Source organism: Falco peregrinus, chromosome 2, assembly GCF_023634155.1.
Source record: "Falco peregrinus isolate bFalPer1 chromosome 2, bFalPer1.pri, whole genome shotgun sequence".
NCBI classification, from domain to species: Eukaryota; Metazoa; Chordata; class Aves; order Falconiformes; family Falconidae; genus Falco; species Falco peregrinus.
In genome coordinates, this window is record NC_073722.1 from 121,906,379 (window position 1) to 121,931,091 (window position 24,713).

At 40.0% G+C, this 24,713-nt stretch overlaps 1 protein-coding gene across 9 annotated transcripts; it reads left to right on the forward strand.

Moving 5' to 3' along the window:
- The first annotated feature begins 1,727 nt into the window (after positions 1-1,727).
- On the forward strand, positions 1,728-13,801 carry PCTP (phosphatidylcholine transfer protein). Of its 9 annotated transcripts, XM_055794465.1 has the most exons (8): positions 2,787-3,697; positions 4,040-4,156; positions 6,144-6,273; positions 6,833-6,950; positions 10,780-10,859; positions 11,171-11,342; positions 12,034-12,101; positions 12,585-13,801. In XM_055794465.1, the coding sequence occupies exons 4-8, from the start codon at positions 6,908-6,910 to the stop codon at positions 12,648-12,650; spliced, it is 429 nt and encodes a 142-aa protein (XP_055650440.1). In that variant the 5' UTR covers positions 2,787-3,697; positions 4,040-4,156; positions 6,144-6,273; positions 6,833-6,907; the 3' UTR covers positions 12,651-13,801. The 9 variants fall into 9 exon arrangements, with proteins under 9 accessions (XP_055650439.1, XP_055650437.1, XP_013159656.2 ...); XM_055794462.1 differs by lacking the exons at positions 2,787-3,697; positions 6,144-6,273 and adding an exon at positions 2,137-2,276; XM_013304202.3 differs by lacking the exons at positions 2,787-3,697; positions 4,040-4,156 and adding an exon at positions 2,139-2,276.
- Positions 13,802-24,713: the final 10,912 nt, after the last annotated feature.

A 24,713-nucleotide genomic window follows, 5' to 3' on the forward strand; every position in this document is an offset into this window, starting at 1 on the left:
TGGGGGGAGGGAGGAGGGAGTGACCAGGCAGCTGTAGCCAACTTACAACTCTTGATGCCATGTAGACAACCATATAAAGCAAAACATTTACTGAAAAACAACGGGCAGTGTTGAGCTGTGATGACTTTAGTCCTTTTGCACAAACAAGGCTTCTTAAGAGATCATGAAATCTCACAGACGTGTCCTTGCTGCATGTTAAACATCAACTTTTGACTCACAACTCCTCCTTCTGCATACTGGGTGAAAGCCATCTCTCTCCAAACAAGAGCCACAAGCTCTTTCAGTCTCACATGAGTCCGATTTCAGAGCCTGAATGGGATTTAAAAGTGAGGTAGAAATGTGGTAAAATCACTGCAAAAGTAAAACTACTGTTTAAAGAAATATTTCTGTAAGATAAACCAAAGCAGTCTCACCTACACATAATTGTCTTACTCCATTTTAAAGACCAGATCCTCAGCTGGGTGAGCAGCATAGCTCCACTGAAGTCAGCTTATATCAGCCAAGAATTTACTTGTAAGGATTCAGCTGTAAGAAGCATACTGTCATAACATTTTGGAGAATCAGCTGGAGTGACTGAAAGCACGCCATTGTAATTCACAAAGAACACGAATAAGCCAAAATATTTTATACATATTATATAAATATTAATAATAAAAGCTCATAATACATGTAAGCGTACTACAAAAATAAAACAAAAGAACTGGAATGTTTGCCTAGCAGTTTCGCTGGGGATGTGAGAGCAGGTAATGTATAGGCAGAGGCTTATTACCACTAGTGGCATTATTTTAGACAGATGCTATGGGTCAAATTCTGGCACCAAATTTACATGCTGGGGGGAGGGTTGTGAGATACCATCTTGCCTTCTGCCAAAACCAACTCTCTCCATGTTTTCTGGACTGTGTAAGGATGATGCTCAGCCTGTATGTCCAAACCAGAGCCAGCCAGAAATCCTCATGCTCTGCTTGCAAACCAATTGACCGGAACTGGAAAGGACAGCTGACATAAGTGAACTCTTTGTCAAAGAACTCAGCCAGTTGGCAGGGAAGCGAGAAAAAGCTACATTTTGCCAGCCTTGCACAGAGGTTAGCACCAAGTACATTGGGTTAGTGTTATCAGACAGGCTTTTTGTCAGTCAGTAGCTTTGATGACGTCCCACAGCTCAGAGCTGCTTGCATTTTATTCTGAAGACAGTGTTCAGCAGGAGTACCTCACAAGAATTAGAGGAATAAAGCTGTAATGAAAACAGATGTACAACTCCAGGAAGGAAACCAGCTTTGGCCACTTAATGTTTTGATGACCTGAATGCTTTAGCCTGAAACGTGAGCGTACTGTTATAGGCAGTGTCATTCAGCAGGAGCCTAAGGTGTGAGGTCTGTCACTGTCAGTGGATTCCTCCTACCTGGGAGCTCAGCACAGTGAGTGTTTTGTCCCCTTCCAACCTGTCCACCCCAGTCCAACGCGAGCCAGAGCCCGCTGCCACCTCCTCTTTGCTGCCACTTCTGCCAAGCTGTCTGAGCCTCAGCGACCGTGCCTGTGTCAAACATACCTACCAACCAGCTGCACAGCATTTATGGGTTATTTGTATACTCTCACATGAACAGTCCGTAAGGAAAGCTTTTTCAAATGTGAAAGTATAGATATATTAAAAAAAAATAAAAATACATGTGCCCATAAAGACTATTCAATCTCTGTCCACCCAAAAGCAAAGGCTGTGACCAACACACCAACGGAACCTGGCCGTGCTCCGGCACCGGACAGACACGCACGGTTCAAGGCCGCCTGCCCCACGTACGGCCGCCAAACGGTTCAAGGCCACCTGCGCCACGTACGGCCGCCAAACGGCGACCCTAGCACAGGACGGGAGCGAGCGCGGAGTGCCCCTGCCGGGCAGAGGTGCGCCCGTACGCCTGCCCGTCTGTATCACACCGATCCAAACCCACGGGCTCCGCGCAGCGCAGCGGGCAGCCGCGCGGGCGGTGGCTCCGGGGCGCGGCGGGGGCCGGCCGGGCGGCGGGGCGGCCTGTTGGCGGCCGTTGGCGGCCATTGGCTGGGCCCGGAGCGGCTGCCGGTGCCCCGCGCCCGCCGCCGCCGCCCGGCGCCAGCGCCCGCAGCCACCACCGCCGACGAGGATGGCAGCGGCGCGGCCGGGGCGCTTCTCCGAGGAGCAGTTTCGGGCCGTCTGCCGGGAGCTGGACCAGCCGCCGCCGGCTGCGAGGGGGCCCTGGTCGCTCACGGTGGACAGCATGAGCGTGAAGATCTACCGGGTGTACGACGAGGTGGGCGGCCGTGCCGCGGGCCCTCCCCGTGCGGGGCTGGACCCTGCGTGGGGGAGCGCGGCTGAGGAGCAGAGCGGGCGGCGGCCGGGGGTGCCTTGCTGCCGAGGCTGGGGGGAGCCCGCACAGCTCAGGCCGAGGTCCGTTGCCCGTCCGGGCGCTGCCGACCCCTGCTCGGTTTCTCCAGTCTCCCCGAAAGCAGCTTTCAGGGTAATGCTATTAACTGCTGATGGAGAAAGCCGCGCTGCTGCAGTAAACACCGCTCTTACAGACTGCCGGCGGAACCTGCGAATTGCGAGGCTCTTAAAACTTGTTGACCGCTAGTGGCAGGAGAAATGCTGGTGGAAGGTGCTGTCGGCAGCAGGAGCAGTCGTGGGTCGGAGGGGGTGCTTGCTCCGTGTGTCCCGCTTCTCTCCTGAGCCCTCTGAGGGATGCGTCTGACCCCGCACACCAGCTCCTGAGCGCTCCTGTGGTGGAGCATTCTCCTGATCTGCAGGTTCCTGCCTCCCTCCTTCTCCCTCTCTCCAAAACTCCCTTCACGTTGATTTTCCACCGCTCTTCCTTGTAAAACCAGGAGGTAGTTCAGAAGGGTTGGAACTGAAATTCCTCTTTTTGGAGGGACTTACTTCTTAAAAGAAGTTCAAAAGTTTAGACTTCCAGAACTGACTTTAAGTGATTAGCATAGTGAGTGTTTCCCTTCAGATGCAGATTTATGGTTTAATAATGATTTTTGAATCCATATAAATATGCTACTTCTTTAGCTTGGTGATCATAGTTATCTCTCAACACCTTATAAAGCTGGACTTCATGCTTTGCTTTGCGTGAAAATTTGGTATTTGTGTTCTCAAAAATTATTTCAGGTGCAGTCATGTAAAATAGCAAATAAAGCAAATATATAGGTTGGTGTGAAAGGCAAAACAGGGTAGGGAATGTATTTCTAAAAAAAAAAAAAAAAAAAAAAGGTTACTTAATAGACCCTGTAACTTTTTGGTGGTAAATATTCCTATTTGCATGGGTGTGGTGACTGGCAGTACCAAGACAAGTTTATCAGTGAGGGCCCACAGCGAAGGCACGCCTCGGTGTCTGCCAGGTGTCTGTGCAAGATTAGATCTGATGCTGAAATGGAGTGTTGCTTCTGGAGTGGATGAAATGAAACAGAAACTTTAGGACAGGAACTCATCACAGCCCTGTAACGAAGTGAACACAGTGAAGGAAGGCAGGGTAACTTTGGGAAGCTGGGGGCTGGATTTAGCCAAACCAGTGGGACCAGGTGACCCTGAGACTTGTACCGCAGCAGCCTGTGCTGCGGTGGCTTTGCTGCTGTCATATAGGTTGAAGCTGGCTAGATGGAAAGTAGCTCAGGCTTCTCCTTCTCATGCTTTTATATAGAAGGACTATTGAGCCGTCTAAAAAAACATTTAGAGGTGTGTCTTCCTCCCCCCCTTCATATTGAACTATGATCCTTATTTAGGCTAGATCAGGGGTCCTCAAACTATGGCCTGCGGGCTGGATACAGCCCCCCAGGGTCCTCAATCCGGCCCCCGGTATTTACAGACACCCCCCCCCACACACACACCCACACCCTGCCGGGGGTTGGGGGGGAAACCAAGCAGCCACAGATGGCTTCCTGCCACTTCATCCGCACACTGGCCCCCTGTTTAAAAAGTTTGAGGACCCCTGGGCTAGATGGACACACTAGGTAAGATGCAAGGGACCTTCAGTCTTCTGATTCTACTGGGAAATAAATCTGTTGTTTTGTCTTTCAGTTGCTTAAGATTGCGACATGAGAAGAACCAAGTCTAGGAGGAGGGTCTTTGCTTAAAGTTGTTACTGGAAAAGTTGGCTTTTGACATTTACTGAACTGCAAGTCCACTATAGCAATGGTAGTCCGGGAAGCTGAAGGCAGCAATTATATTTCCTGTTGCCTTCTTTTTCCACCTTTTCTTTCTACCTTCTCTGCAGGCTACACAAATAGATCTCCTGGACTTTCCTGCTCTGTGCTGTATTCCAACCTGCTGATTGATTCTCCTGCTGATACACCTCTGAAAACCTGAAACATTTCACTCTTGTTTTGATTTTCTTATTGTAAATTGCTGGTGTATTGAATGCCTTTGTCTTACCTCCTGCAAGATGTACTGTAGAGGAATGAAGGCAGTGGATTTGTTAGCATTGATAACATGCAGCTGTGTCCTTGCCTCAGAGGCAGTGGGTTGATTGATATAGATGATGTGCAGGTGTAGCTCGTTCCCACTAAGTGGTTAAACAGCCCTGAGGATTGTAGGAGAGGGGGTCAGATGGAGGAGGAATAGTGTGGTCTGATCTCTGGAGGAAGGAGATACAACACAGACAGTAGAACCTGACCAATGGTAAAGCCTTGTTGCAGTCTACTAGTTTGATTGTGTTGTAGTAATGTACTGTTCATTTTTCAGATCATAATTTGTTATTTCATATTCTTATCAAAATACTACCTTTTTAATAGAAGATATTTAGTGATCTATGCTGTGATTTGTCTAGCAGTGGAACAAATTGGTAGCTAACAACAGCATAATTTCTTGATCTGTCTTGAGCTACAGTATAAGAACTTGAAGACTATGGATGCAAGAACGACTGAACTGATATTGTGAACCAGCTGGGAGCCTACCTTTGAATGTAAGGTAGAGTCCCATGTGTGAAGTCAGGAGATGAGGTAGGGTAGCATGTGCACTCTGAATTTAGTGGCTTCTGAATTATGTGATGGCATCACTACAGCTCTGTTTTAACCTCTGATAGAGGTTCTATCTATAGCAAAAATGCTTTTAAGACCTATATTGTATGCATATCTTTTGATAATCCCCAATTAAAAAGTATTACAGGCACTTCCAGCTGCTTATTGGGTAGAACACAAAAGCTTTAGAGACAAGCAATACTATGTCAGTTTGTGGTTCTAAAACTTTTACTCTAGAAGTGTAAAACTGGTCTGTTCTCACAGAGCTACAAAGCACACAGTTCTATGCAAAGTCTTTGAGGCAAGCTCTGGTAGCTTAAATGAGGAAATTACTGCATGGCTTTCTTCTATCAAATTAAGAGGGATTTAAAGGATGCAAAGAAACAGTGAGTGCACTGATGAACAGCTAGCTTTGCCTGTTGAGCGCAGAGTTAAAGTTTTGGGTGAGTTTGGTTTGTTAAATTTCAAGATGCAGTCATAATCAAAGTCCAGGAAAAGGATACAAAGACTTCTATTCTTCAGTGGAAGAGCCACCCCATGACATGAGGAAGTAAGACTTTCTTCTGAATTACTAGAAGAGAACAGCAAACCACAATTCTTGCTCCTGTATTACGTGACACAATGTAAATATACATACATGCAAGATAATCCACATAGCGTTTCTGATTAGTGACCTGGAATTAAATAGTGTTTAAGCCAAATTAACTATTTTTGGAGCATCAGTGTTGTGCTTTGGCATATACTGCTGGGTCTCAGCACAGTTTCAGGTGTGATATTCTCAAAATTAGTTTTTCTTGTGAAAATAAAAATGTTGATGCCTTTTACAAAGATGATATAAGTGCATGGGACTGCACAGGTGCTAAACAGTTCCAGTTTAAAAGCTAGCGATTGATGCTTCTGTGAAGCCACAGTGAAGACAAGTAGCTTAAGCTTCTTGGTCCCGTTATTATCTTTGGGCACATCAAATCTTCATCATCTAGGGTTGATTTGTGAAGGGGAGGAGAAGAAGAAAAATCAACCATTCACTATAGAATGTTGTATAATCCTTCCCTCAGTTTCCTTGGGAATGCTTGAATTTGACTCCTATACTGTATATTTAAAATACTCTTCTTGTTTTAATTCAGTACTGAACTAGTCCTAACAATAATACAGACTTTACTGTATAGGCACAGGTGGAGTTTCCATATGCTGAGACTAACATTAAAAGCATTAATATAGGAGATATCCTGTACCCCATCTCTTCAGTGCAGACAAACAGCTTTCAGAAGGAAAATAGCTGATAAATACTCAAAACAGGTATGATGGTGCATTGTATAAGCATGAACATTGTAACGCGTTTTTGTATTGGCCTGAAGTATAAGCATACCTAACTTGCTGGAAAACTTATTCCAGATCATGCAGTACTTTGTAACCTCCTCGAAATGGCTGAGATCCTTAAGCATGCTCTAAAGGATCTGGAGACCTTGCCATAAGAATTTAATGCTTCTGGTAAGCTTCAGTGTGGGCAAGATTTAGCCCAGACTGCCCAGTGGAGATGGAAGAGGGCATGTGTGTGTATGCGTGTGAAGAAACACGCTCCCTTTGGAACTACTTACGAAATAAAAGGGTACTCGTGTAAGGGAAGGAACAAGCATTGTGCAGGGCAGGTCAGCCTGTCAATTTAAACTTTTATGTATAGATCAAAAAGTTGAGAGGTTAAAGACTGAATCTTGCGTTGTGTTTTGAACGCTTGGTCTCACAGCTCTTGAGCATATTTGTAGTATGTGCCCCACCTAACTTCCTTCAGCTGTTCTCCCTGCTGCAGAGTACTTCCCTTTCCTGTGTGACTTTTCTTCTCCCCATTCTGTTTCCACAGAGATCAGGACTTTATGAGTATAAAATCTTTGGTGATATTGCTGACTGTCCCCCAAAATTGTGTGTGGATTTCTATATGGACTTAAACTTCAGAAAACAATGGGATAATAATATTAAAGGTAAGATTACCTAGGTGGTTTAAAAGCAAGTTTTATGTCCACATTGACTCTTCCTGATAAAACTTTCTTCAAAGGTATTTTAAAGATGCTGCATCCGAAGACTTGGACTAGACTTGGGCATCTTTTGGGGTAAGGTTGCACTCTGAAAATCACCATATAGTTTTCTTCTGGAATTAGTTTTTTCTGTGTTTGTTAAAACATATAATTGGCATCACTTGTTCTGCTGGAGCACCTCTTCGCTTCTAGTTGTAATTCCTAGGTTACATTTTAGTAAACGTTCTGCGGAGATATGGAGATGGTACCTTTTGTGCATCTTTGCATATTGCAGTGGGCAGTGAAATCATAGAATACCGAGATGGAAGGGACCTCAATGATCATTTGGTTCAATCTTTCTTAGCAAAAACATGGTCTAGACAAGATGACCCAGCACCCTTTCCAGCTGAATCTTGAAAGTGTCCAGTGTTGGGGAATCCATCGCTTCCCTGGGAAGATTATTCCAATGGCCGGTTATTCTCATCGTGAGAAATTTTCCTGTGGCTTGCACCAGTTTGATGCACAATGGAATGCTTTTTCCTGAAAATATTGGTTGATCTTGGCACCTTTTACAATCAGAAATGGATGTATTGAGAGAATAGATAGTAACTTTGCCTTTTCCAGAGGAAGGAATAACTAATTTATTTGTGTTCATTTAATGTCTTTGAAAAAAGGAGTTTAACCTGGATATCCACATGATGTTAAAACATCTTAAGTCAGCAGTGGTAAGTGACAGGGCAGGGATTCAGCTGATGTGGGCATCATTTGTTTTAAAGATGGGGAGCCTTTCCCCTTTAAGCCTGTGGTTAAAATCAGTTTGGGCCAATAAAACTGAAACATGGTCAAAGTGTTTTGCTGAACAAAGAACAGTGTTAAAAACCAAAGAATTGTTAAATGTTGTGCTTGTTAAGTCTAGGACTGCTCTATGATGAATGATAACTGGCAATGCCTTTGGCTGTATTGGTACAGAGAACCACATATTTGACTCATATCAGTACTTGGTCAAGCTTAAGAAGCTGTGTTTTCATTAGTGTTATTTGCCAAAATGGGCAATACCTTTCTTGTAGCAAAGGCCACTTTGCCATTAATGAAACAAAAAGAGTTGGAGTGGGACTCAAGTTTATCCTATTGGATGTCAAAATACAATGTTAGCTTGAATTACTTCAATAGTCTTTAAGTGCATTTAGAAGAACTGAATACTTCTTAAACACTTTTTTTTTCTTTTCTCTCAGTGTAATGCCTTCTTAGAGAAAAGAAAGGAAGCAGTTGAGGGAAGCTACACCCTCAAACTAAAAGCTAGATAATGTTGCAGAGCTGGCATTTATATCCTTGCTGACCATGGTATGTTCATCTGTGAATTTATACTTATGCTGGTACTTCAAGGCCAGCATTTAACAGAGTTAACTCTTGAGGTGCATAAGCATAATGTTAACACTCTCCTTTTAGCTTAAGAATTGATAAAAGCCCACAAAAGCCCACCCATTATTTAGAACTCTTAAGTATGATGAAATAGTGCTAGTCATCATTTCAATGTAAGCTTGGGGTTTTTTTCTTTCACATTTAGGGGAAAAAACCAGAAAACTTCCATTCAGAGCCTTCTTGTCCTTTGTTTTACTGTTTGCATTCCTTGTTGCTCTTACAACTGTGCAATAATGGCAGTCCAAAGAAGAGTTCTTTGCTGAACTGCTGGCTGGCATTGAAATAAAAACGTGACCAAGTAGAAGTAGCTGCCTTTATAGCTGGAAATGTAACTGCTCCTGCACCAAGCATAAGAGGAACTGATCTCTGTTCTCTAGTTCTGTTTAGCAAAACTCTTTAGGAAGGACTGGCTGGAGGCAGATATGGACAGAATTCCTGTCCATACATCAGAGGGTCATGCTTTGAGCTGTTCTTGCCAAGAGTTTGCCTGAGGCCTCAGAAATTTTGGTATCTGTCTGCTACTGTTGTTGCATTGCTGTTACTATCCTGGCTACTTCCAAACCAGGCTCCTAGATATCTACAGGATGTGGATGTTCTGGGGCCTGGGAAGCTGTGACTAAACTGTAAAGTAGTGACTGAAGCACCATATGCTTCTGTGGCATGGTAAAAAATAGTCGGGCCTGAGCAATACTGAAACTTGTTATTCCTGATTGCAACATTGTCATGATTGAGATCATACTTCCCAACGATTTAACAGTAATAATTGACTGCTAAAGCAGCAAATGCAGCTGTGCCTGTTCTGAATAAAATGGACTTGTGATCTGTTGTAGAAATGCTAAGTGAATTCTGGTGTATTGATTAAAATGCACCGTATTCTGCTTTGATCAGAAGCTGTCCACCAGTATTGAAGGATTGACAGACTAAAGTGAATACAGGTGGGATGTGACTTACCTATTTGTTTTTTTCTGTATTTGCAGATACAAAGGTAGCTGAGTTAGTAGTAGCTAACAAGAGCATCGAGGGCTTTAAAATAGTGTCTTAATCCCTTTGAAAAAGGAAAGCTCTGCATTTAGAAGTAAAAGTAGAGCTAATAAACCAATGCTCCAGTGACCTCTGGTGGGTAGCATCATGCTGTCGCTTCATACAGCACTTGAGTATTGTGCATCCAATACTGCTCCAGCCTGAAGAAGAGGAGAAGCTGGTTTTGTGGGTGATTGCTGACTTGCAGGGCTTACTAACAGAAGCCTGGTTTGGAGCATGTTATATAGGGAAAGAATCTCCCATCTGTGGCACTCCTCTTGCCTTAGCAATGAGATTACCAGTCTGTTCTAGCCTTATTTGCAAAATGACTGAAAGTGATGTGGCAGACTGTGTGCATTAGTGCTGAAGGATACGTAGCCCTGCAGGCAGAAGTCTCCTCTAAAAGAGGAAAAGCCAACTCTGTTAATGTGAATGCCCTTTCTGGATCACACCCCTTCTAACTGCACCCATGTAATGACCAGTCCCTGAGCAGACAGGAATTTACCCTGGCTCAGCCCTGTGGCTTGTCAGGTCCATTACCCTGATAATGGCAGTTATTGCCTCAAGGGAAGAAGCTGTACAGTACACTGTTTTTCAAGCTCAGTTATGTAGTTTGATTTGAACTAGTTTTTCTCCTTCATGCCACACTACTATCTGACTGAGTCACTACCATGTTTTAGGGTCTATTCTTAGATATGTATTTTTCCTATTCAGCTGCCTTCCGATTGAGTTTCCAGGCAGACTGAAGGTGGTGTAATGAAGGCTCATAAACTGCTCAAGCTTCTTGTTCACTATTGCCTGTATATAGTGCTGTGAAATTCCTAATACCTTTTCCAAACTTCATTAATCCCTCATGTAAGACCTCTTTAGGTATTAGAAAGCAGTACTCGTCCTAGTTCCATGTGAACTCAGAATCCTTTACAAGGAGAATGGCATGCTTGTGAAAACGTATAGTGTACTTGTGGCTCAGAATTATACAGAATATGTGTAGGTGAGGAAAAATCTTTGAGATGGAAAGGCTTTGAATAAGCTAACTGAATAGGAATTTGACTGTGCCTCCCCCAGGATTGTTCTGGTTTGGGGGTTGGCCTTTTGTTTGTTTCTTTTTATCAATGAATTCAATAGCAGCAGAAAAATAGGCGACCTATTTTTGTGTATTTGGTTCCTGAACAACCCTGCTGCAGTACTTTTTTTAATGTCTTCTACTGCTACAACTTTACATACATATCAATTTTGCCATAAAAGTTCTGTGTAGAATGTGCTTATGTCAGAAATCTGAGCAGTTCTTGATGCCATGTATGGTTCTGTTGCAGTAGAAATTAAAGATACCTAACAATTATTTTTTTTTCAACCGTAGCACTGTATGAGAGGACATATGATGGTGAAAAACTAATCTACATGGAAATGAAGTACCCTTTTCGTCTCTCAAGGAGGGATGTATCCTTTCAAGCTTTTCATTCCTCTTGCAGTTTTTGTCACCTGGTCATCCAGGAATCCCAACAATGTACTGATTCTACTGCTCAGCTGCACTTGATCTAAGATCTTGCAGTCCTCACTTACATGAATATGTATAGCATGAAGAAGAGTGTGGGTGCTCACATAGCTGAATTATTACTCTGCAGGATTGAATTGTGTAGAAGCATAAGAAATAACTTGAAGGGGCCGGTATTTGTAATGGAATTCACTTGTCAATTCATCATGTGTCAAACTGATGCTGTTTTGACATGCCTCCTCAACGTGGAATACAGTATGTTTATACTCGTGAATGTCAAGAGATGGATGTTGACGGGCGGAAGATCTGGGTTGTGTTAGCTCAGAGTGTGTCTGTTCCTCAGTGCCCCGAAAAGCCTGGTATTGTCAGAGTTAAAAGCTATAAGCAAAGACTGGCAATTGAAAGTGATGGCAAGACTGGATCTAAATGTAAGTATGATCACGAGTCATGTAGCCAGAGAATGTATGTATTGGCAAAATGCATGTAAAAGAGAGACTGGAAATTTTAAGCTAAAAGAAATTACTGTAAAGTGGATGTACTGAGCTCTGGGAATACTTTAAAATTAAGGAAACTTTTGGAAACGTCCAGTGCAGTGTGCTACTGTTAAGAATCTTTCATTTGACAGTTGGGCTGGGTAGTTAAGAATAGACTACTGACCACTTCACCCTGCCCTGCTCCCCCTCCCCAGCCTGCACTTCTTTTCCTGCTAGCCAGTTCAGTTGGGTAAAGTCTGATACTAGCTGCAATCTGGTTAACTCAGCAATAATTTAAGTTTCATGTTTGACAGATGTATAGATTAATGGGCTCATCTAGAGATTGACTCCTGCCTGAGACTAGTCCTTTAAAGATGATATTATAAAACAGGCTACCTGAAGTGGTTTGCAATAGTCTAAATTAATATCATAGTGCTTTCAGCTTCCCACAGGCTAACTGGGAACGGCAATACTCATTTCACATTTTACTTCAGTAAAAGTTGACTTTTTTATGAAGAATTTAGAGCACAACTGTTGTATTTGGTACTTCAGTCTCGCACACCCAACAGCTTTGGTCATATGGTATTAGAGTTAATACTCAGACTATGGCTGGATAACTTTCTGGTACCTTCTCTCTCATCTCTAGTCTATATGTACTATTTTCTTAATCCCGGTGGCAGTACTCCATCACGGCTGATCAATTGGATTGCCCAGGTAAGTAAAGGTTGACAGCACAATTGTCTTTGGTTAATCTGTTTCAAACAGTGTTCTCACTGCATCCATACCTGTCTTCTGCATGTTGGGTTGAATTATTTTTTTTTTCCTGAAATTGATATATTGACCTTTCTAGCTCTTATGTTGCCCCATTTTTAGTGTCTTGTTATTGTCTGCTCTTAAGGCAGTTGTCTTAATTTTGTATTTATTTTTTTATTCCTATGGTTAGTCAACCAGGCAGGTAAATTTCTGCAATAAATCCATGTTGCAGAGCATATGTGAACAGCCTTAATGCAAGCAAACTTCAATAATGCAGTCTGTTCACAAAGTATTAAAGGAATGGTTTGCTGCTTTGTACTAGATCTTAGACTTGTCCTGTATTTGTTTGAAGGCCTTGGTATATATAGTGGGAATTCTCATCTTGCTTACAGTTTTTCTTGATTACATTGTGCAAGAATGACTTTTCCGCTTTTCTTTTTACAGAGTGCTGTGCCTGCTTTCTTGAAGGATATGCAAAAAGCTCTCCATAATTATTCTAAGAGCACATAGTTTGAAGTTGATCTTAATTGTTTTAATTCCTAGAGCTCTGCACTTACAGGAGTGTCTATTACATATGACACTGGATAAAATCTACCTCTAGTATTGGAAAAAATTCTATTTTAGTTGGTTTGTCTTGAATTTTATTAGACTTTTGTTTCTAGCTCTAACTGAAAAGCTAACCACTGATGTAGCACCAACATCACATGAATCCTTTTGAAAGTACTTAAGTTTAGCCTTGTTCCCTGTGTGTCAACTGGAGGAGTTCCATTGATTGAAACATTACATTGTCAGACAAGAGGCAATGATCTTGCTAGGAAAAACGTCTGAACTTGGACTGAAAATTCTCTGCATGTGTTATGCCTGGATCTGCCTTTGTGGCCTTGCAGCGTGGCTTCCTACTGAAACTGAGTAATGGAACTTGCATTGCTTAGAAGCAAACACTTTGCTACCCAAGTTTGTCCTTCTTGAACTATCTGCCTGCTATAAACCTGAAATATGCCAAGGGCATATAGGTAAATTACTAGAAGTCTGCAAAAGGAACTGAAACTCTGTGTTACTAAATTTCCTTGTGATGGCTTTAAGTGCAGATATAAAAGGACTTGTGCCTAAAACCTTGCATTCACATCTCAATACCCCTGTATGATAAGTAAGAACTATTAGCCATGGCCAGGTGGAAGAAAAAGAGGACTTGGCTTCCATGTCTTGTTTAAGGGGAACAAGTTATATCTTCAGAGTCAGGAGCCTCATCTATACAGCAACTTGAATACCAACTTGAAATTTGAAGTAATTTTGAACAGGATGCCTGCAACTGAATGTGAATGAACTTGCTGTGAAACTTGGGCAATTTTTAAATTTCATGCTGATGTAAAGAATGAAACTAATTTTGGATGGTAATCTACAAAAAGCACAACTGACCAGGAAATTAAATTTCCAGTACCTTTGTGGGGGAAGCAGGGAGGGGGAGGAGGAATGGAGTTCAAAAGATGAGGGCCTTAATCTCAGGAATTTAAAATATTTTGTGTTATTACTAAATCTGATCCTGTTACTGAACAAATCTTGTAATGGGGTAGCTTTGTCTTTAAAAAAAAAAAAAATGAAGTGATTGCCTTTATACTTTTTACAAATATTGGTTTCCAATAAATCATTATTTTATCCATGCACTGCTGTGGTTCCATCTCTCACATTTAAGATTGGCCACGCTGGGCAGGCCACAAATGACAGGCTGACATCACAGGCTGCTTTATTTTTAAAGGCTTTTGAAAGAGTAACTTGGATTCATGAGATTTAAGTAGGATTCTGTAGAGGAATGAAGCTGGGTTAATTATCATTGATAATACACAGCTGTGGACTGGCTTCAGGGGCAGCAGGTTGGCTGATGTAGATAAAATGCAGCTGTGGCTAGTTCTGTTAAGTGGTTGAGAGCTAACAAAGAGAGAACAGCCAAGGAAGAGAGACAAGAAAGAAGCAAGAGAAGAGAGAGAGAGAGCATGCCCTGGGTGAGGAGAGACTAGGAGAAGGCAGCAGAGTGACTGGCATGAAGAGTATGGTTGGTATGTGATGGTAAGAGACCTTGTTGCAGCTGGCTAGTTTGGAGAGTGCTCTGACAGGATTCCATGTGTTCTGAAGAGTTTGCTGCCAGCAGTTTAGGCATTTTTCAAGTGTCTTTGACTTGGAGACCATTACTGAATTGAGTATTACAGTTCCAATCCATTTTAATTTTAGCTGTCACATTTTCTCCAGCAGATGAAGGACATATATGCAAAGAAAATAGTTCTGAAGCATAATTCTCTTTTAACTTCCCATAATTTTTGTACACGTGCTTACTGGAACTGGAGCTGAATTTTTATTTGTGTACTGGATTTTCTCCATCATACCAAGAATATGATGGTGTTTTATTTGAATAGACTAATTCTCAAATTTCTTTTTTTGGCTGTGTTTAAAAAAATTACCTTGAAAATTCAGAAAACATTTTAGCAGTGTGCTAAGTATGTAGGAATTCAAATGTCATAAGCAATCACAAGAACACCAGAGCTGCTTTTAGATGATAGGATGTGGATACGAGTTAGGTCCTGAAGCAAAACAACAAAGGCCAGACTAGATAGATCATTCAAAAGAAGGTAGAAAAGCAAACGGAGCTATTGTAGACTTGGTATAACAATTTAAAAGGAGACTAGCTGAGGATGAATCTTACTGGAACAATGATGCAAACTAAGTGATTTCCAGTTCTTTCCAAACAAAACTGATGTCTGTACCACAGTAGTACAAAACTGACCTGTAATTATAAACCTACCTTGAAACATACGAGTTTCAAAGTTTACAAGAAATGTGTACCTAGTGAGGTGAGGATGTGCACAGACATGAGTCATGTACAGATGAGGTAATTTTTTTTTGTCATCCTTTTTCTCAAACAAATCCATAATTTTGTTTGGTCTTTAATGAAATGAATGCAGGAGAAAGAATGAAAGCATTATATATTCATAAATTAATGATTGCATCTTTGTCATTACAGTTGTCATCAAGACATAGTATACATTTGTCTGCAGTAGGCTGAAACAGTAAGACTGAACGTTCAAGAGGCTGAATGGCTCCATTGTCAATCTTGCTGAAATCTTGATCTACAGACCCCACACAGAGTACAGAATACATAGCCATTGCTCATGTATCATTATTAAAACGCTTGCACAGGCAGTTTCTTGTGCTGTACACAACTTTCCAAATTAAAGCACATTTGTTTAAACAGTAACTGCTAAAAAAAAGCTTTTTATCTGTTTACAGGCAACTAACCAGTGATGTGAGATGAATGCAACATCTGATCTCTTGATTTTAGGTCCCCATGGGTTTTCATAGTGACATAAATATGCTGTGACACTTGACTTTATTTGAGTACATGTTACTACACCTATCTTGTATTACTAGCGAAGAAAAAGCAGTTCCAATTTTGTGTAATGTGGCTTCTTGTCTAAATGGGAGGTTATGACCAGAAAGAAAGTGTTGGTATTTTTCAGTCTCCAGTTGTAAAGACATTCATATAGCATTTTAGAGCTTTATTCATGATTGGTTAAGTATTGATCTCGTATAAATTATACATGCATTGTGAACTTTTCTGGATGGCTTGAACAGAAATTTACCTGCTGTGAAAGCTGTCATTATGCATTACGAGTTCTGGTGCACAGGGTTAAAAAAAAAAAGGAACCCCTCTTCCCATGCTGTTGGTTTATGTAGAATGTGAAAGTTAGCTTTCTGTTTCCATCGGCTTGCCTAAAACCAGAGTATGTAGTTTGTTCTTTTAGAGTGATCTTTTGCAAACATAGGGCTGTTTGAATAAAAAGAATGAAGCGTTTCTGTTAGATGATGATTGATCCTCTCATCTTCTATATAGCACCCCCTTTAATAGATCGGTAGGTGTCATGCTACAGATTAATGGGGACTAATTAAGTTTTCCAGTAGCCAAATAGAACTAGAAAAATGCTGTAGTTTCTGGCAATAAACAGGCATCTGATTCAAAGCACAATAATTAGACTTTCCATAAATCATAATGAGCTTTGGATTTCTTCTCATATAGAACTTCAGTTTTAAAATTACCAGCTCTTACAAAAACATATTTTTGCATGTTGTTCTTCCCATAAAGTGGTTATTTGGGGGGGAGGATGACTGGTCACCCATCCCATTTCCATGAGCAGTAGTGGTATAACAAAGTGAATATAAACCATTCTTCCACATTGTGGTCTAGTCATTCACATCCATTCCTTCCATGTGATCTCTCTGCTAAACTATTTTATTTGAGTTGGAAGGTAACGTAAAGGAAAGATTCTGAGTAACCCAAAGTCAACATAGTGAATGATGTCAGATAACGCAATCACTGTAGTGCTGCCTCTCAGAAGATGATGTGTAAAGGGAAACACAAGTTGTTTCTGCTCAGGAAACATTTGGTTGATACTTCATTTCTCAAGCAGGTCACTGGATGTTTTTATAATTTAGTGGAACAAAAATGTGGGAAGATAGGGAGATAGGCTTCTGATATTAATGCACACAAGTAGACGATATATCTTCCCAACAAAATTTTTGCTTTCTATTATGTTAGTTTTCTATGTATGAAGAACATTTTCAAATGGGATCTCATGGTATTTAAATTTCACTTAGCTGACAGCACGGATTTGCCTTCCTCTAGACAGGAGGTTAACCCATAACCAAATTTACTGCCCCACTGTAGTCTAGAAGATCAGAGGAGACTACTAGACTTGCAGACAGAAAACTGTTTTTCACTCTTCTCTTAAAGGTCAAAAGACACTAAAAAGTTCCATATAAAAACAGAGAGGAAGGCTTACAACAGGAGGTAAGTGGTTATAAATCTAGATGGACTATATGGAAGATAAATGCTTTTTGAGAAGCAATAACAAGAACAAATATCTGTAGCAAGATGAGTTCTCGTGAAATTTTTTCATATCAGTCTGGCTTATAACTGCACACTTAAGAGGAATCTTGACCAACAAGGTAAATAAAGCTGGTGTTTAAGCATCCTACTAATTCATCTCTGCAGCTGCCAGTTAACATATTAATTAGGATTGGATATGAAAACATAAACAGAATGTCATCTTTCTCTGTTCAGTATTCCCTGTTCTTTGAGAACTTGACCATAAACAATTATTCTCATCTGGAACCTGAATCACAAAAGTATCCTGGAGTCTTGCTGTGAGACAGGAACATTTTAAATGGGAACGATTCTCCGCTGGAAACCTTCCTTTCCAAAGTAACAAGAATTGCATCGTGTGAATAAGTGTTTCAGTGGAACATGCCAGAATAAGCAATTATATTGAAGAGCCTTGAATATAGGTATTAATTTTAGTCTTGTAAATTTCCTGCATCCCAGCTGTGCAACTAGTTAAACAGAAAGCTGTTCCTACAGTTTAAGCACAAGTAACTGTAACATTAAGTGAGTTTACCTTTGTCTGTCGTCACTAGATTTCATGCAGATTTTTAGATTTTTCTAAGGCTTATTTCATAATTGGAGGTGGAAGAGGTTCTATTATGGGCTTTGTGACACTGGAAGAGTCAGTTTTTGCCCCAAGCTTAATTCTCTTATTATTCTTCATCTACAGAAGAAACTCCTGAGGATGAATCATTTTGATAGGTTGTGTTGTTCCTAAAATGACACATTTTGGATCGTAGCGGTTCTTCTATATATAAGGCCAAGGGTTACCTGTGCTCTGTACATACTTTCAGTAGATGCCTGCTGTTAAGTTACAAGGCTCACTGACTTTCTACCTAAGCATATCTTGAAAGGGTTTAAGTCTCTCTATTTCACCTAGAGTTGTGGGGGGTTTGGCTTTTATTATTCCTAGCATATACATACCTTCCAAGGCATTCTAGAAATTGTGTGTAATTGCCTCTAAATGAATGTTTCATGTTCAGCTGCGACCTGGAGTTATGGTTTAAGAATGGGGTTTTAAGCATTTTTATTAAGACCAGGCTGCTGCTGTGTATTTTTAAAGTTAATGTATTTTCTCAGCATGGAAGTCATATAATTGATTTGTACATTTGAGTGGAGAGCATGATCCCACAAGAAGCCAAAATGGCCTGGCCAACCCATTTACCCTGTGAAAGTCTTGTATGATGCTGTTCACCTATTCAAATAAAAACAAACAGTAAGAACATTTCTTCACCAGGAAATTACTTTGACACTAAAAGGGTCTATTGTCTCAGAGTGTGAGGTGGGTATGTGAAAGGGTACATTGTCTTCCACTGATTTTTTTTTCTTGTAACATGGGAATAAATGGACCCTCGATAACATGTAAGGCATGGTCCTAGGAACCATGGAGTTGAGTAGCATCATCACTGAATAATGATTAATTCACTAGAATGACAGGCAGGTTGTCAGTAATTTAGAAAAAGGACTTTAAAATACATTTGGAACAAGTTAGAGAATAAGAATAAACAAGTAATCTGAGGGGCCTTTAAGGTCTTTCAGCAAAGACAGGCCTAGAAATACCTGCCAGATCACCAAATGCAATTACAAACATCACATAATATAAATAATTCCCTTTCATAAAATATGTTTCACAAGTATGTTTAGCCCATTTTCTCTTTCAGACTAGTAATTCTGTATGCTTAATATCTTTGCTAGTATGTTTATTGTGAAAATATGACTTGAGTAGAGAACTAATATTTTGTTCTTCATTTTTATGATCGGTAGGTATCGGAATATTTTGTGACAATATAGGGGAAGGTTTTTTCACAGTGGTGATAATCAGCAATGAAACAAGTTGCTCTGACTGTCAGATCTCCATTTTTGGAGATATTCAAAGTTCATTTGGACAAGGCCCTAGGCAATTTATCTGACCTTGAAATTAGAGCCATCAAATTTGATGCGGCATTGGTCTGCAGGTTGGACCAGATGATGGGATGATCCCATATGTCCCTTCCAAGCTGAATTATTATATGTTTTTTAATAATAATAAATCCAGGAAATTACGGTGTGAATCTTTCTGAGAAGGCAGTATTATTTTCTTTCCAAATGCTGTTATTTAACAGACCAACTGGAATGAGCTAAATTCCTATGGTACACAATGAGATGCACAAGTATATGAAAATCCTATATTCAAGATCTATATTAGAAACATGTACATACACGTTTTTGACAAGGTGCATGTTGTAGGCTTGCATTATTGCTTTAGTTTATTATTTTAACTAAACTTATTGCTAGGAGTTTGTTGAGAAATCTGGAAAATTTGAACTAAATTAAATGAAAGCAGACTTTCTAATCTTTGCTAGTGGAGCTTAATATCATCATAAATACACTACTGAGTGAAAACATGATGACTCCTTTTGGAAAAGGACAGCAATAGCAGACAAACTGAGGTCGTGCTGTACACTCAGATAAAAGTTATTGGTGCCAGTTGTTGCTGTTCATTTCCTGTTGCATCCAGCAGCTGTAGATTGTATTTGAGAGGTTAAAGCTGGGAAAGGTTCAACCAGGCAAGGTTGAGATGTAAGAAAAAGGGAAGATGAAATGCAGATTTGGAATATCTAAGCATTCCGCAATGATCCTCTAGTTTTACCTTAACCATCATGGCACAGTATTTTTAAAGACAGCATGCTGAGCCAAATAGCACTCACAAAATTTTAGTCTTATACATGGTGTGACTCTCTTTTTGTCAGATGGAAATATAGATTCAATCATATTTAATTAATATTAAAGGATATTTAGCATTTGTAAGTAGTCTTCTTTGCCAGACCTGATCTCATTACCAGCCTAGTTCAATATTTAGCAGCAGAAGATTAAGAAATCTTTGCATTGATTCTACGGTGGATTTTCCTCTGCCTGGTCCAATGATGAATATTTCCAATCTATGTTTACTGGTGAATGTCCTTTACTGTCACATGCCTTTCCCTTTCCCTTCTCCCTTCAATATTGTGTCAACATTTGGGATGAGCCCAAATCCTAATGTGTGGTTTGACCTTCTGACATCTTAGCCCAGTGAACTACCAACTTAGCCATGCTTCCTGCTCTGGAGGGTAAAGCACAAACATCACCCTCAAGGATCTTCTTCTGCCCACTTACTATTTTTATGCCTATCAGCGATTGTGCATTTCACTGTATTATAAAAATCTTGGATGCATTTTCATTCCCAAAATATATATGTGAATCTATGTATCTGGATTTATGTTGGAATAAGAATTAAGCCTTTTGGAACTGATAACTGTGAAACTAAGAAAAATGAGGGGCAAAATACAAACTGGACTGAGAAGACAGTACTGAATATAAGATTATATTGCTCAGCATTAAGCTGAGCATTCTGAAGCATTCCGAAAACAAATATGTGTTTAAAATGATGTGATAAAATATATGTACTATATTTTATAATAAAACATTTCATCAAATTCCCATAAAAAAGCAGGGCAAATTTTTCAAGTACATTTGTCCTATTTTTTTGTTAAACAGAGACATATATTTTGATATTGCAACAGTTTGGCTTGCTTTGCCAACTAATCAAAGAACAAAAGTATTTGCTAGAGTCCCAGTAAATACTGTCTTCTGACTTTTAAAAATGGAAACCTGTAGTATATTAACACTGTGGCACTAATGGGAATGCCAAGCTCTTAGAACATTCTTCCCTAGATAAGATGGCTTCAACTTTCAACTTTTGCAGTTTCCTGTTTTCTCCTAATATTTTGAGAGGGGAAAAAAAATCTGCATTGCTTCACCCTTCCCTTGCACAGAGGCTCCAATTCAAACGCTGTTTTGTTTGGGGGTAAGAATCAATTCACCACCTACAGTAGCAAATGAGGAGGAAAACAAAAAAGGTTCCTTTTTTAACACTTCAGAATGGCAGTACCAGTAATATGCCTTCAGTAGTTTCCACAGCAGAGATCAAATGAATGAAACATCAGCAAGCTAGGATAGCACAGTCTATTTTTGGTAGTGAAGCAAGCATCCACAAAGCTCATCTGGTTCACTGGGGATATTAGAGGAAATTGCAAATACTGTAGAAGGCTATTCTGATGTCACATGCTTTTAGATGGGTTAGAAAGACAAATACTGAGTCTTTCACTTTGAATTTCTCTCTGTCAGTTGCTGTTTATCAAGCAAGGTTGTATTTTTGTCTATGTCACCCACGTGTCCCACAAACAACATTTTTTTTCAAGTACTAAAGGAGACTGTAATGTTGTAAAGTACATAAATAAGCAGTGAAATAAGTTCAAATTTTTCACTTGCTTTTAAAACATACTGTAAAGAATATTTATTGGATTAGTTTCAAATGCAAATACCAAAAAATTAAGCTTTTCCCACCTCATTTTGCTCCCACTTTTCAATTTTTAATTACTAAAAAAAAAATGGAGTTAGAGAAAGATACAAAGAAAGGGATAGCAATGAGGAAACTAAATCTTCAGGTTTAGGGGGAAAACTGGGACAATGCTCCCATTGTCAATAAGAAATAAGGAAAATAGTATTTTTACCTTTGTTTTGTGAAACAAATTTAACATTTTTCAACTACTAACAGCCTTTTCCACTGCTGAAAAGCAGTTAATACTCTGGACAAAACAGAGAAAAAGTATTAAATCTGCAGAAACAAATAACTCCCTCTTCCTCTCACAGCTGTATGGCACAAGCAGCAGTGGAAAATCACCCCCGCACTCACTGTTTAAGAATTTTAACATCGGCTTAGCTCCATAGCATTACTTCCCTCTTAGCAGAGCATTTAGAATAATTCTGCCTCTTTCCCCATGGACCTGGATCGATTCTGCCTGTGTTGAAGAGCTGATGTACAGGGCAGTACACTCCAGGTACAAAAATGTTAGTCTCTCCAAATGGTTTATGATAATGCCTAGTAAGAGACTGAACTCCCATCTTGAAGCCAGCAATCTCAAAGTATGGCAACCCAGACTGCCATATTACTTCAAATACTATTTTGTTTCATCTATATTGGAAGGCCACAGTTTGGGAAATGAAAGGGACCTCACAGGATAGAAATAAATATATTTATTATTATTATCTTAACTTTGGCTTCAGTAGGGTTATCTAAAGAGCTAACTGCATCTGCACAGGAAATGAAATCTTTAGTTAATGGACTTAAGACAGCAGATACTGATTATTTGAGGAAGCTGACAAACAAAACCAATGTGTTCTGATCCAGTGGATGATGTTGCTACATTGGCAGCTTTATTGTCTTACAGAATGACCTCGCATATGCAGTCTGGTGAGTCAACTGGCAGAGGTTGCAAGTGCAGCATTACTGACACTGAAATGTGGCAGAGGGGAAGGAAAACAAAAATACCTACACACAGAAAGGCATGCATGTGAGGTAAATGAGGGCAAAGCAGCACCTGGAAAAGGGCAGTAAATAGAGCTTAATAGTGAGGAAAGACTACAGGAAACTGAGCACCCAAACACAGTAGAACCAGGAAGGCGTATCAAAGCATTAGGAAAGGGCCGCAGGTACAGTGTAACAAACAAGGGCACCACTGGGCATACAGTGCTTACTGATCTGTGCAGACTACAACATCAGGGCTTTTGGAAAATAGAAGCACAGTGGACATAGTATCTCTCTCTCTCTCTCTCTCTTAATCTGAGATGTCACATCAGTGTTTGGTTTCCTTTTTCCTGATACTTTCCTGATGTTTCATGTGGGGTTGGAAAAAGACCAGAAAAAATGAAAAAACAGTTATTTGGTTAAAAAAAAACATAAGTATTTTGCTAATTCATACTATTCAGAGGTTAAAGTACAGCTTGAATACTTTTTGTCTGTGGGAAAAAAGTAGGATGTGTCCATTACTTGTAGAAAACACTGAGGCAAATTCTGAGTTTGGAGTATCAGTGCCTCAGAAGGACCCTCACAGGTCTATGTGAGAATCAACTCATTTGCATACAGAGGTAAATTCTGGTGTGGATATTATACAGATATTTTACCCTGCACTTCCACTGTCTCAACAAATCAGAAACCTCAACACAATACCCTCAAAGCTGCTTTAATAACCTCCTCACACAAATACATATGTGAATGTTCAGAACACGTATTTCTGTCATGTGGTAGTAGGCATGTTAGAAAATTTTTTTTCTAGCTTAACTCTGAAGACTGCAAATATGCTTGACAACCAAGTAAATACTAAAATTTGGCAACTGGAAGTTTTAAGTCTCCCTCAAATCATGAAACGTGGCAAAATGATGAGCTGTCAACCTTGTTCTTAGATATATTAATTACAATCTTCAACTGCCTGCTGTAAACACAGGGCTAAGTCCTATACTAAGACAGTGGGAGTTTTGCTTTGCTTTCCACCTACTCAGTCTCTTTTCAGTTCCTGTTCACTTCCAGTGTGACAAAAGAAATTATTTCTTTTATCTTCTGAATTTTTCCTGGTCACCATGTGAACAAGGGAGCACTCAATTTCATGCTTTCATTAACTACTAATAAAACCACAATGGATGAAATGCCATTTAGTCTTTTAAACTTCTAGCTGGTAATATCTTTTGGATTATTAGTCAAAACTGCCTAGATCAACATGAAATATTCCTTCTGCTCCTCGTCAAATTCATTAAATAAGTATTTCTTTAAACAAATGAAAGATTTGACTGATTTCTTTTTTCGAGTAGTGTTATGTATGATCAGTCTGTCCTTGTTAGGACATATCTGGACCCAAAATCTGGAGCTATACCTGTTTGTCTATGACTTAATCTCTTGTTATCTCCACTCAGCCATAAATTCTGATGTCTTCCCAGTCCCATATCCTTCCTTTTTTCAAAAGTGACACAGCAGTCACCTAGAGGAGTCTTCCAACAGTCTCTCTGGTATGCTGATAACCCAAGAAAGGTTTTTGAATATTTCACCTACTTGTTTTCTGTTTCAGTGCTTATTTTTACTAAATCCTTACCGTGCCTAAGCATTAGGCACTCTTCTAAGACAATCCCACAGAGCAAAATTAACAGTGCTTAGAAACTTGTCATATTTTCCAAATCACTTTCCAATATGCACAGAAGAGATGACAAAAAAAGTGTCATCTTGCCGTGTTGAAGTGAATAACTGATAGTGAAAAAGGGAAGAATCTACAAATAAATTCTCCTATGCATATATGTTTCCAATGAACCTATTAGGGCTGTAAATTATTCTCTCATACTGATCAAACTGTATTTTTAAACATTCTGTGATTTTATCACTTATTTAAAACAGCGTCTGCGAGGAGTTACCAGACTTTTTTTGTGACACCTTGTGGTGGTGGTTGTATAAAGCAGAGTTCCTGGAAAATAGAAAAAATAGACTGTGGCATCCATGAGAAGACTAGGGCTATTTTTCTTTGAATTCAGCAAGTGTTTGCTTCTTGATTTGTAAAATTATGGCTGTGAAACCTCATACAAATTATGCGCAGTGACAGGAAACCACCTTGAAAATTTCTGCAGATATTTTGTCCCTTCTGCAAGAAACCACCCTGGATGAGAAATGAGCCGTTAGATAGTATGACTTCTCCCTGCAGTGCTGCAAAAGGCAACATCCTAAAATATTTTTTTTCCCTACTAAGCACTCTGTTTTGCAATCTTATTATGTATGGTAGAGCTGAACATTAGGTGGTTTCAAAGAGGACCAT

What these genes read in the sequence shown, in the direction of transcription:
- PCTP (XM_055794464.1), top strand. Translation starts at nt 2,130, where the DNA reads ATGGCAGCGGCGCGGCCGGGGCGCTTCTCCGAGGAGCAGTTTCGGGCC. An exon ending in TGGCAAGACTGGATCTAAAT is followed by an intron (nt 11,343 to 12,033) that starts GTAAGTATGATC and finishes TCTCATCTCTAG; the next exon opens with TCTATATGTACTATTTTCTT. An exon ending in TGATCAATTGGATTGCCCAG is followed by an intron (nt 12,102 to 12,584) that starts GTAAGTAAAGGT and finishes TTCTTTTTACAG; the next exon opens with AGTGCTGTGCCTGCTTTCTT.